This window comes from Colobus angolensis, unplaced genomic scaffold, assembly GCF_000951035.1.
Source record: "Colobus angolensis palliatus isolate OR3802 unplaced genomic scaffold, Cang.pa_1.0 Scaffold6, whole genome shotgun sequence".
Lineage (NCBI taxonomy): Eukaryota > Metazoa > Chordata > Mammalia > Primates > Cercopithecidae > Colobus > Colobus angolensis.
The window spans coordinates 25447841-25461379 of record NW_012119598.1 but is presented as its reverse complement, the minus strand read 5'-3'; the positions used below and the strand labels follow the sequence as shown (position 1 = coordinate 25461379).

Here is a 13539-nt window from a genome sequence, read left to right as displayed (position 1 = left end):
CTGCCTCAGCCTCCCGAGTAGCTGGGACTACAGGTGCCCGCCACCACGCCTGGCTAATTTTTTGTATTTTTAGTGGAGACGAAGTTTCACTGTGTTAGCCAGGATGGTCTTGATCTCCTGACCTCGTGATCCACAGCCTCGGCCTCCCAAAGTGCTGGGATGACAGGCGTGAGCCACCGTGCCCGGCCTCAGATTCTTAAATTTAGCTTTTAGTCCTATTCCAAGGAAAACATATTTCTTTGGAAAGATCTCAAGCACTTAGCACTAGTATATTAGTATATAGTTTTGGTTAAGGAAGGACACATTTCTCTACCTTGAAACCACTGAGAACAATGCGAGTTAGCAGCATCATTGGTCTGTTGCTGAACAGTTGTGACCGTGTAAGGAAAGGTTTCTGATCTTCGGGACTTTTTTCCAATGCTGACACTTATTCAAATTTAATTACTATCACATTTGCCTTGTGAAATGTGGCATCTAGTAAGCAACTGAAACTGAAGTATATAGATGCTTATATTAAAAACCTAGCTGACCTAGTAAATGTTCATTTTTAAACAGTTATGAGAAGAATCCTATATTGGATTCCACTGATGTTCATAATGATGATTTGTTCCATTCTAGAGGTTCCTATTGCATCAGCAATTGTTTGACATTTAGGGTTAGCAAAGTCATATTTTTAATTTTAATTTTAGTGTTTTTTTTGTTTTGATTTTTGTTTTTTTTTGAGACAAGTTTTTGCTCTGTTGCCCAGACTGGAATGTATAGAGTAGCATGATCATAGCTCGTTTCAACCTTGAACACCTAGGCTCAGGCAATCCTCCCACCTCAGCCTCCTGAGTAACTGGGATTACAGGCATGAGCCACCGCACCTAGCTAATTTTAAACCTTTTTGTAGAAACAAGGTCTCACTTTGTTGCCCAGACTGGTCTTGAACTCTGGGCTTCAAGTGATTCTCCTGCCTTGGTCTCCCAAAGTGCTGGGATTACAGGTATAAGGCACCATGCCTGGCTCATATTTTTAATAGTTTAATTTTAAAAATTCTATTTTTGTTCAAAATAACTTGCATTTTAATAACACTTTAGTATTTTTGGAGAATGTGAGAACTTGGAGAGATTGCTGAAATGCAGCGCCCTCATCCTGTACTGAGTATGCAAGTCACCCAGGTTGGTGAAATGACTGCCTCCGGAAACTCAGTGAGGAGCTGCGCTTCTAGGGCTAGGAGCTGACTCCCCAGTCCAGTGCTCCTGAATAAGCTGTGCCACCTTATTCTTCCCTTTACCGTTTTACTGTCTGTCATCCCTGTAAGCTCAGTGAGAGTGGGGACCCCACCTGTCCTCTGCTGAATCCTTTGAAGGGATCACAGAGCCAGCACATTGTGGGTGAAAAACTAATATTTGCTAAAAATGTTAGCTTCCCTTTTCTTGCCATCTGTTGGTGAGTTCCCAGCTTTCTTAGTATTTCTGAAGGACTGAATGTAGATCATGTACAGTTGGCACATTCTCCAGTGGGAATCCTGGGGCTAAATGACTTATTTCCTTGCAGGTGAAGCTGCACCCACCTACATGGGCTGCCCACTGCATACTCAGCATTGCTCACTGTCATCTTGCATTGTTATGTACACACTGCCAGCCGCTCTGCATTCCTAGTGGAAAATTTACATTCCACTGCCTAGATATGTTTGATAACCAAAATCCCATTTGGGAAAATAAAACACAACAAAAAATGGCAATGGTGAGATCTAAGTATGGTGTAGTAAGTTAAGAAAGAATACAGAAGAAAAGACAAACAATCCCCAAATACTTTTATTTTTTTTTTCCCCTGGTGCTTGGTTAGTGGCAGTTCCTGTAACTTCTGAGAATTCTCTTGAGTTAATTGGTTATTTTTTAACTTTATGGGGGCCATATTATGCTCTTAAGCATAGCATTAGGGAAACCCATGAGCATTTACTTGTGAATATCTTAACAAGTATTCAAATACTATTTATTTTCTTGTAAGATAAAGTGCCCATTGCAAATAATTATTTTTAGAATAAGTTAGTACACTTGAGGCTTAACATTATATATTCAGAATGCTTAGGATCATCTGTGGAAATATTTCTGTGGTGATATATTCCACAGAAAACAATAAAGAGAAAATCAAACCAGAATTTCAATAGCTTAAACATTTGTGGTATGAAAACTGATTTGAAACATCAAAATTTGCTGAGAAGACTTAGCAATCTAAACATTTATTTAATATATACTTACATTGAAGAGTTTTCCAAAGAAGGTATTACTTATGATGGGTATCTTTTGGGTCACTTTTAGGTTAAAAAAGAAATATTTTACTTTGCTTTGTTTTGAATAGCGTATCATCTGTTTGCTTGTTAGTTAATTTGGTTTGAATTGTTTTCCTGTCTCAGTGAATGAAGGCATTCATTTAGATCACAGTACAAAAGGCAAAATATGCAAGCCGATGCTATGGTATCCATTATTGGGAGGAAAATAGCCATCTGAATAAGGAATGATAATCCACACTTAACAGATGAGCCCTAACCCTTCCTTTGGGAATCAGTCCCTGTACTGGGTACAGCAACATGGGGACCAATAGAGAGGACCCAGGTAGAGATGAGTGGTTTCATCAGCTCGTAGAAACTAATTGGACCCTTCTGGGAATGTTCCAGACAGCTTGTTCATTATAATTAAAGACATCTTCTCTAACTATGTTCTCACTGGTTAGTGCAATTGGAATTAAAAAAAAAATTATTATTATATAACAATGCCAGTAAAGAGATTCTTTCCAAAATATTTCCGTGGCTGGCCTGATTTTGCTACCATCCCTGGAGTCTGGAATTTCTAGAAGTTACTGGGATTTAACAGATTTTAATTTTCATTGCACTGAGGTGTTATGCGCGTCCATGTGAAGAGACCACCAAACAGGCTTTGTGTGAGCAATAAAGCTTTTTAATCACCTGGGTGCAGGCGGACTGAGTCTGCACCTGGATGCAGCAAAGGGAGATGGGGTGGGGCAGTTTTATAGGATTTAGGTAGGTAGTGGAAGATTACAGTTAAGGGGTTGTTTTTTTTTCTTTTGTGGGCAAGGGTGGGGGTCACAAGGTGCTTGATGTGGAGCTCTTGAGACTCATTGTCCAGGAGAAGGAATGTCACAAGGTCGATTGATCAGTTAGGGTGGGGCAGGAACAAATCACAATGGTGGAATGTCATCAGTTAAGGCAGGAATTAGCTATTTTCACTTCTTTTGTGGTTCTTCAGTTGCTTCAGGCCATCTGAATGCATAGGTGCTGGTCGCTGGGGATATGATGGCTTAGCTTGGGCTCAGAGGCCTGACATGAGGTTGTACATAAATTGTACTGTTAGCCTCATGTGACGAATATTTGATAGTAGCCAAGGGGAGAGAGACTTGGGTGAACTTGAGAACCTAGGTGCTACAAGGCACAGTAGGAAGAACTCTGGTTTGGAAGTCAGAAGTGGATGCGTGTGACTGCTTCTTTACCTACTGAGTGACCTTGAGAGATGGGGAGGCTCATGTTTTCCCATCTATACAATTAGAGTAGTGGTAACCTCATAAGGTTATTTTGAGGAACAAATGTGAATATAAATGAAAACCTTTGATAAATTCTGATGTGTTTTACAACTGTAAATTTATTAGAAAATAACCATCTTAGAATGATACCGTGAAAAGTCAAAGTAACATATGGAAAGTATTTGATGCAGTTCTGAGCATAATATATGCTCAAAAATCGGTATCCTAATTGTTGTTTAATTAAAGTATGTACTAAGCAAATTCTGTATTCAAAGCACCAAGAATAGGTCTTTTGGTTATAGACAAGGCTGTTTACTAAGAAAACAAATAAATATGCAGTCTGCATAAATATTGATGCCAGTAGGGAGTATGTTAAATTTATAAAACGTATTGTACGAAAAGTTCAGACAAAATGATTTGCATTTTGGAAGAGAGAAATTATCCAGCCAAGCGAATGGTAAGTGTGGTAATAGGAGAAATAGGGTTACAGTGTGGTAGGATGGGGTCAGCTCAAATATGATCTCAAATAATCAAGTCTAAGACACGAGGATATCATCTGAAGCCAGTGGCAGCTCTTATAGGTGTTTGCATACAGACATCACATGTTTGGGTCTGTGCTTCAAGAAGACAAATTCACACAGAGTTGGATGAGAGAGGAAAGATGTTAGAGGCAGGAATCCTGGTTAGACCATGCTAGGTGCAGCTCCTAGAGGATTTGTGAGGACCTGGCCTTTGGCAGGTAAGAAGGGGACAGATGAAATAATTTTGAGTGGGGAGAGCTCTGAGATTTCATCAGTGGTAGTGATGTGTCCTGTGGTAACGTTTTCTTGCAACTGCTTTGAAAAAAAATGCAAGTGATTTATGAAAATTGAATAATGCAAAACAAATTTCTTATGTTTTAGTGACTCTGCTGAATTGATGACTGGTTAGGTATAGACAAACTTTTACAAATCTTAGTTTTAATGAAAAGCATTAGACATATCCAGCCAGGTATACAGATTTGGTGTCAGGAGGAAAATCTGGATCACAGATAGGGATTTAGTTGTCACTGGCAAAATGATGTTGGTCATAAACAACATGGCACGTGATAAATTTGACCAAGAGAGTGTTTGGGTTAAATGCTGGGAAGGCAGAGATGGAATTCTGGGGGAGAAATACCAACATGTGATGTGAGCCGAGGAGGAGGAGGAATTGTTGATATAGGAAACTGAGACTGGTCACAGAAGGATGGGGTTCAGAGACAACATATTGCTGAAATTGTGATGGAGTATCCAGTTACGCATTCCCTGTTAGTATTTTCCTTTGATACCATAGAAGATTACATACTCAAAATACCCGGGAGCTGTACTATTTCAGATTAACAATACTTATTTAATTTTCTGGAGCTTAATTTTTTGGAGCTCGATTTTCTTACATACAAAAGAGCACAATACTAGAAAAAGATATTTTAGCATGTCAGATATTATATGGGATATAATGTTCTATAACATATAGCCAAGTATACAAAGCATATTTGTTTAAAAAACACTTTAATATAAATCTACTATGAAAATTTATCAAGAAAATGGATATTATGTTTCTTTTATAATTTTGCATTGACCAAAAACATCTGAATTTACTTGATTAATATTTATCTGGTATATCCTTTTCCATAGTTTTAATCTACCCATATCTTGCTTTTGTCTTTTTTTTAAATGATTTTTTTTTTTTAATAGACAGGGTCTCACTATGTTGCCCAAGCTGGTCCTGAACTCCTGGGCTCAAGCAATCCTCCCATCTTAGCCTGCCAAAGTGCTGGGATTATGGGCATGGGCCACCATGCCTGGCCTACTCACATCTTTATATTTAAAGTGTGTCTCTTATAAACGGTATATAGTGAGATGTTGTTCCTTTATCCAGTCTGCCTGTCTCTGTCCTTTAATTGGAGTTTTTAGTTCATTTGAATTTACTGAATTACTGGCATGATTAGAATCGAGTTTATCATGTTATTTGTTTATTCTATCTAATATTTGTTTTTCTTCCTTCTTTCTTGCCTTTTTTATTAATAGATTCATCAAACATTTAAACAGCTATTTCGTTTTATCTCTCTATTGGCTTTTTAGCTATGCCTCTTTGGGATTTTGTTTTCAGTACTTACTCTAGGGCTCACAATATGCATCCTTAACTTATTTTAGTCTGCCTTCAAATAATATTATGCCAGTTCTGTACAACAGTATAATTTCATTTATCTTTAGTGATACCTTTGTGTTCCTATTAAATATTTTACTTATATGTATGTTACCAATCTCATGAATCATCATTATTATTTTTGTTTTAAAGTAGTCTTTAGGACTTTTTCTTTCTTTTTTTTTTTTGAGTTGGAGTATTGCACTGTCACCTGGACTGGAGTGCAATGGCATGATCTTGGCTAACTGCAACCTCTGCCTCCTGAGTTCAAGTGATTCTCCCATCTCAGCCTCCCGAGTAGCTGGGATTACAGGTGCCTGCCACCATGCCCAGCTAATTTTTTATATTTTTAGGAGAGATGGGGTTTCACCATGTTGGTCAGGCTGGTCTTCAACTCCTGACCTTGTGATCAACCAGCCTTGGCCTCCCCAAGTGCTGGGATTACAGGCGTGGATTAATTTTTTTAAGTTTTAAAAAGTACTCACATATTTACATTCAATGCCCTTTTATTTTTCTGTGCAGATCTAGGTTTCTATCTTGTATTATTTTCATTATCTGAAGAACTTCCTTTACGATTTTTTGGTAGCGTGGGTCTGGCAACAGTCAGTTCTCTTGGCTTTTTTCTGTCTAAAAAAGGTCTTTGTTTCAACTTCCTTTTTTTGGAAGGTATTTTCTCAGGGCACGTTCTGTTGTGTCTAATCTGCAAAAGCGCACTGAATGAATTCTTGATTACACATATTCTGTTTTTTAGTTCTAGAATTTTTGTTTCTTTACAGTTTCAATTTCTGGGCTAAAATTCCTCATATTTTATCTTTTCTCCACCTTTTCTACTGAATTCTTTAACATGTTTATAACATCTATATTAAAATCCTTATTTGCTAATTTCAATATCATGATCATCTCTGGGTTTGACTTTATTTCTCTTGGTAATGGGTCATCATGTTTTCTGCTTTATTTACATGTTTTGTAGTTTTTGTTGTATACTAGTCATTTTGTATGAAATTTTGTATAAAACTTATAGAAATTTAAAGTAGGTGAGAATTATCCCCAGGAAAACACATGTCTCCTTCTTCTATTGGGCTGCTAGGGAAAGGAGCTGATCTTATAGTATAATCCATAGTTGAGCTGGGAACAGGCTGGGCTGCAGTTTTAGTTAGATTTAGTTTACTAATGGTTTCAAACTCTTTGAGGGTGAAATCAGGGCTTGCTTTCTGTGCAACAGGACTTGGGAGTTAATATTGGTGAGATTTAGAAATCTGTCTCTACAATTAGTCCAGCTATTAGCTATTTATACCACTGGAGATTCTCTCTGTTACCTAGCTTTTCACACCATGGGATTCCTTTCTCTGCTCTTTTGCCCTGCTCTTCACTTTTGTTACACTTCTGTGCACTTGAAGAAGGCTCCATGGGGAATAATTCGTGGGTGGTGCGGACATGCTCTACATCTGGGTTGTCTTGGTCATGCTGACTAACACAGGCTGACTGTCTATGGACGTTTATTCCTCTGCCTTTTGTGCCCCTGGGGATGAAAGCAGCTGAAGATTTCTTCTCACTTAGAAAGGGTTCATCCCTCTCTGGAATTTAGTTCATCTAGACTTCTTTGCATCCTAACAAAGGGACATTGGCACTTTCCAATGTCAGTTATGACACATCCCCTCAAAAATAGGGCCCGCTCAGTCTAGCAGATCTCACAGACATCTTAGCCAGTCTTTCTCTCATTTAAAAAATAGTGATTCTGACAAAAAAAAGGTTCTTTAAAAAATCTTTTTTAGAACAATCTGTAATTTGGATGTATCTGGTGTATTGACTCCTAGATAAATTATTTTCTAGTCTGGTGTCCTTTACTTGCCTTTGGCCCTTCTCATTTATCAAAAAGTGGTGAAAACTGATTCATTATTTTGTAAAGGATTTTGTTCTCTTTGATGCTGTGTACTGTTTAAGTAGTAACAGTGTCCTCTAACATTACCATTTTGAGAACCTGCTTTTCCTTAATTCCATACAATAAAGAAAGTAGAGTTTAAGCTTCTTTGTGTAGGTTGGCTTATATTTTGCAAATAAGAAATTTCACTACATATTTTTCTTTAAATGCCTAAGTCTATTTCATGGACAGTCACAAAAATCTCATAGGTATTTTTTAAAGTTATCGAAAATTGGGCTTTTAAATTGTATGATCAGTTCTTCCAAAAGGTTAATGGTCATTAGGTTTTTGTAATGGTATCATTTAACAGCATCCTTTCCTCATCTCCTTAGACAAAATTTGTATTTTTTGGGACCAGGTTTTCAAGACGTAGTGAATGCTGAGATTTGAGGCAGATGAATTCTCAGAAGCATTCAGTTTACAGCTCCAGGGAGCGATATTGCCACTTTATTAGTTAGTTCATGGAGATCCCTTTGGGCTAGTTTAGCAGGATTATTCCTACTTTTATAGGTCTAGAAATTGAGGTGTGAAGTGTTGAATTGGTTCATGTAAAAAAGATTTAGGCAGTCAGTGTCAAAATTCAGAATTCCAGACCTTTAGTCAGTTACTCAGTTTATCACCCTTGATCTTGTTATTCCAAATGTGTATTTTTAAAGGAATAATTTTGATTTTATTGATTTCATTTTTCATAGCAAACAAATACATCCAACTTTTAACTTGAATGTTGACCCAGCTGTGATATTGACCTACTGCTACGGAATTTGTGAACTTGACTTAAATTACTTATGTAAACTTACTGGATTCACATGAAGCATTTTATTTTTGTGTGGTCATCTGTGACATAAACACAATCTAAATCTAAATAAGATGTCAGAGACAGACTGATATGTTGGAAACAGCATGTGATTTGTATCCAAGTTCTGCACTAGGCTCCTAGCTCATCCCATTCCAGCAGGGTAAGAATAGTTAAGTTACTTTTGCCACCTTTGACTTTGGAAATATTTCTAAGAAATATTTTGCCTATCTATCTATCATCTATCTATCTATCTATCTATCTATCTATCTATCTATCTATCTATCTATCTATCTATCTATCTATCTATCTATCCCTCCATCCATCCATCCTCCACTCAGGGGTTAGAAATGGGATTTTGTCAGCCTCTTCAGCCTGCTACAGAATGACTCCTCTCTCTAATTCACTCGGCTAACCTACTGCTCAATAACCAGATAAATTAGGTTTTTCAAGACAATGTTGAGCCCAGTGCAGAATCAAGGCAAGAGGTGTACCCTGCTTTTGCTTGGTGTTGATTCCTTCACCAAATGACAAAGTCAAAGTACAAAGTGAAATATTGAATTTTGCAATGATAACTTATCATTTGATTGGTTTCATAGTCACAGATTACACGCTGGTCAGCCTGCTCATTCCATCCTTGGGTACACGGGGGTCTGAGTGGGAATACCTCATGCTCCATCTCTAGGTGTCCATCTCCTCAAACTAGGAGTGTTGATACTTAATATTACCCTCATATTTCAAGTTAACATTTCTTTTCTTTACTTTCTTTTATTTTGAGATAGAGTTTTGCTCTTGTTACTCAGGCTGAAGTGCAGTGGCGCCATCTTGGCTCACTGCAACCACTGCCTTCTGGGTTCAAGCGATTCTCATCCCTCAGCTTCCAAGTAGCTGGAATTACAGGTGCGCACCACCACGCCCAGCTAATTTTTGTATTTTTAGTAGAGATGGGGTTTCATCATGTTGGCCAGGCTGGTCTTGAACTCCTGACCTCAAGTGATCTGCCCACCTCAGTCTCCCAAAGTGCTGGGACTAAAGGTGTAAGCCACCGTGCCTGGCCTGAAGTAGCATTTATTTTTAAAGTGCAAGGGGAAGTGTATGGGCTAATAAGAAAATTGATTTAAAAATTCTAATTTATCATTATGTTCCTCATCATCTAAAGCCATCATGTCCCTAGAGTACCACCAATTGACCAAACCTTTATCCATGATTAGGGCTCTGGAGAAGTTCCTCTTATAACCAGTTGATTTGGTTTAATTTTTTTGTGTGTGGTTTATTACTTAAAATGGCTGCTAAAAATGCATTTTATATAAAAACGTGTTGTTTTTAAAAGTATGAATCACTTTATATAATTGTCTTACTTTTTGTTTCTTTTACAATTCAGGTATACTACTTTGAGTAGTTTTTCAGATTTTCAGTGTATCTGAAAACACTAATTTAGTTATTTTAATTATAGTAACTCCAGGAAATACAACTTTAAGATTAGTTTTCAATTCAGCTGGTTAATCATGAACATTTGGGGAACATTTTTGCCATGCTGAATGAGGAAAACATTATTCTTTAAAACAGATGGTTTGATTGAATTCAAGTAATAATTTACATACTCTGAATCAAATTACAGAATTATTTCAACAATCATGTATTTTTATGAATTTCAATATATTGTTTATAACTATCTGTGCTCTAAAGCAAAGTAGCATGTTTTAGACAACGCAACAAGATTTTTAAAGTTATCTATTTATATAACGTATTAACTGTCACCTTTATTTCAATAATCCAACAAGATTTTAAACCATCAAGAATGGGTATGGTTAGAGTCACGCATTGAAGAGATAACAACAGAGCATCCTCTGTATGTGCTTAGTGCATCGCTAGGTAAGGCACTAAGGAGGAATGCTTGAGTCCAGGAGTTTGAGGTGAGCTCTGATCGCACCACTGCACTCTAGCCTGGGTGACAGGGCAACACCCTGTCTCTAAAAGGGGGAAAAAAAATGATATAACCCTCACTCATAAGTACCAATTTAAAACAATCTCCATGATAAATTATTAAATTAAAAAAGCAAGGTGCTGAAGAGTGGGTAAAACAGGACATCACTGCGTTTAAAAATTATATGTATATGCTATCTACATAAGATAATATGCATGTATATGTATAGACTATCTTTGAAGGAATATTTCTAACTCTGCAGCTTGGTGATTAGGGCACAGGAGTGGGAAGGACACTTCTTTTTTACTCTACACCCCCTTTGACACTTGAATTTTATTCAGGTGCATGCATTACCTGCTAAACATTTTATTTTATTTTTTCTTTTGAGACAGAGTCTGACTTTGTTGCCCAGGCTGGAGTGCAACGGTGCAATCTCAGATCACTGCAACCTCCGCCTCCTGGTTTCAAGCAATTCTCATGCTTCAGCCTCCCGAGTAGCTGGGACTACAGGCACACACCACCACACTCAACTAATTTTTGTATTTTCAGTAGAGACGGGTTTCACCATGTTGGCCAGGCTTTCTCAAACTCCTGACCTCAGGTGATCCACCCACCTCAGCCTTCCAAAGTGTTGGGATTACAGGCGTGAGCCACCACACCTAGCCCTGTTAAACATTTTTTAAAAAGTCAGCATCACTTAGTGTGATGCTAGGTGTTCGTGAAGGGCTAAGAACCTGTGTGCTTAAAATGAAAAATGTTACTGTGATTAAATTTTAAAAATTGTACTCTAGAGTATTAAATTTTAACAAACATTTATCGTGCAACTCATAGGCATTGCCAAGCACTGTTTTAGGCACTGGAGAGTCACAGAAAAATTATTCATTCTTGTTTCTCTCTGAGATGGCATAGTTCTACCAAGAATGGAGTCCCATAAATGATCTAGGGCTACTATTTGAATTTTAAGATAACTAGCAAAGTGCATAGCAAATAGTTAGGGGTTCATAGATACAGGTTCACTAAAACTCTACCACTTATTATGTGTGATTTTTAGGCTAATTAATTAATCAAGCTCCAGTTTCTTTAGTAAATTGGGACTATAGCAATACTACTTCAGGACATTGTTTTCATGATTAAAAGATATATAATGCATATAAATTACTTAGTACAGTGCTTGCAATGAAATATAGCACAACTGTTACCTATTTTTATAAATTAGCATTGTTTGTAAGTTTTCCTTTTAAATCATGGGGTAAAATCACCTAAAACTCAAAGTGCAAGAATCAATACTATAGTAGCTGTAGCAGTTTGAGACAGAAAGTGCAAGAATGAGCAGGGAATGATTGGTGATATCTGAACTGGGCCTTGAAGAGCAGATGGAATCCCAGCAGGTGGAGAAATGAGGAGGGCATTTTAGCCAGAGGGGCAAAGGGAAGGTGTGGATGCAGGGGATGTTTTGGGAATGGAGGGGAGCAGGCTGGTTCGACTACAGTGCGTGACGAGGAGTCTACGTGGAAGGAATGTTGGTAGGAGATGAGGGCATCAAGTAAGCAGCTCTTGGTCCTGGGAGTTCTTGCAGGCCATGCTTGAAAGTCGGGTTTTATCTTCCAGGGTTAAAGGTGGACACCAGATGGCAGAAGCCTGAAGAGAGGATAGGGTGGGAGGAAGTCGGAATAGGAATAATGAAGAGAGAGATGGCAGCTGTACTTGAGAGGGGCCATAAGGTCAAGGGGGAAGTTAAAGACACCAGGTGGAGATGGAGGGTCTTAAATGAATGGAACAAGCAGAGACAGCCAGGGACAAAATCAAGATGTGGAGTTAGCTTCATAAAGGCATACGGTTCCTTCTTCTGAGACAGGCAGAAAGGAGAAAAATGGTGAGGATATAGATAAGGTGAGTTGTGGAGGGAAGGAAGGTTGAGGGGCTTCGTTCCTCCTGGCTTCTATTTCTTGACATTTGGAATGAAATGACCTGCTGAGAGTGTGTGTGCCTGGAGTGGGATTTTAGGGGTTAGGTTAGGGGTGAGGTGAGACGAGAGGTGAGGATTTGGACTGTCCACTGTGGGAAATGGAAAAAGAACCGTGGGAGGAGTGGAGGGCTGGCTGAGCAAGCTGTACCGAGGTCCAGCTGATGGCTTGATGCCGAAAGCTGTTCTCAGGTGAGGGCTGCTCGTGCGGCCCCGTGGTTCTAACAGCAGCTGGGACCCAGGAAGCAAAAAGAGAAGCGAAGGTGATCAGATCCACCCAGTTGCAAGGGCTGCAGGAATCGAGAATGCTGGCGTGAGTGTACCTGATTCAATGGGTTATAGGGGAGAAAGTGAAACCTGGGAAAAATTGCTTGTGTCAGTCTTAAGAGAAAAGGGTGGGGTCAGACACTTGGTGGGGGCCAAGGACCAGAAAGCTGGTGCATGGGAATGGGAAAGGAAAGATGATGGAACACAGTATGTTGGGCTGCAGGCACAGCACTTCACAGCTCAGGATTTTATAGGATTATTTTATTGTTGTTTTTCAGAATGCATTGTTTAAAAATTGTCTTAATATTTTTGTAATACTCCATGATTTCGTTTTTTTTTTTTTTTTTTGCACAGATCATGAGCAGTGTGCCTAGGGCTTAAGGGAAATTTTTCTTTCTTGAGAGCTTTGTTAAGGGCTTATAATATTGCTAAAGGGTGAGCTCAGAGTTTATATAAATGCCGAGAAAAGCAAGGTTTTAACAAAGGCACAGCAAGTCTCAGGCAGTTCCCTAGAAACCTGTAGATTTTCCTCAGAAAAAAAAAGCTAATACAAGCTTAGTGATTTATGTTTTTTTTCTTCGCTTTTAAAGGTAAAACCAGTAATCCATAGCAGGATCAATGTGTCAGCTCGCTTTAGAAAACCACTTCAGGAGCCCTGCACTATCTTGTAAGTTGAAACCCTTTATACTTCAAGTTAAAATTGGCTTGGTGGTTTCCTTTTGGTTTGGAATTTGTGTTGTTGTTTTCAAGGCATAACTGTTTCAGAAGGTTTGCCTCCTGTTTTCCAGCTTGATTGCAAATGGAGACCTCATAAACCCAGCTTCTCGCCTCCTTATCCCCAGAAAAGCCTTGAATCAGTGGGATCATGTACTACAAATGGTCACAGAAAAAATCACTCTGAGGAGCGGGGCTGTTCACAGGTATGTCAAAACCATCTTGTAAGTGGAGGAGTTTTCGAATTGTCGAAGATATTCTCAGGAGGCTCCGGA

The 13539-nt window shown here is 38.5% G+C and overlaps 1 protein-coding gene across 3 annotated transcripts in view; it reads left to right on the top strand.

Annotated features, from left to right (window-relative positions):
- DCDC2 (doublecortin domain containing 2) overlaps nt 1–13539 on the top strand; it is a 213745-nt gene that overhangs the window by 74983 nt on the left and 125223 nt on the right. For all 3 annotated transcript variants that reach the window (XM_011962776.1, XM_011962775.1, XM_011962773.1), the window contains 2 exons: nt 13141–13217; nt 13339–13470. In XM_011962776.1, the coding sequence (XP_011818166.1) occupies nt 13141–13217; nt 13339–13470 (209 nt within the window). The remainder of the gene's footprint in view (nt 1–13140; nt 13218–13338; nt 13471–13539) is intronic.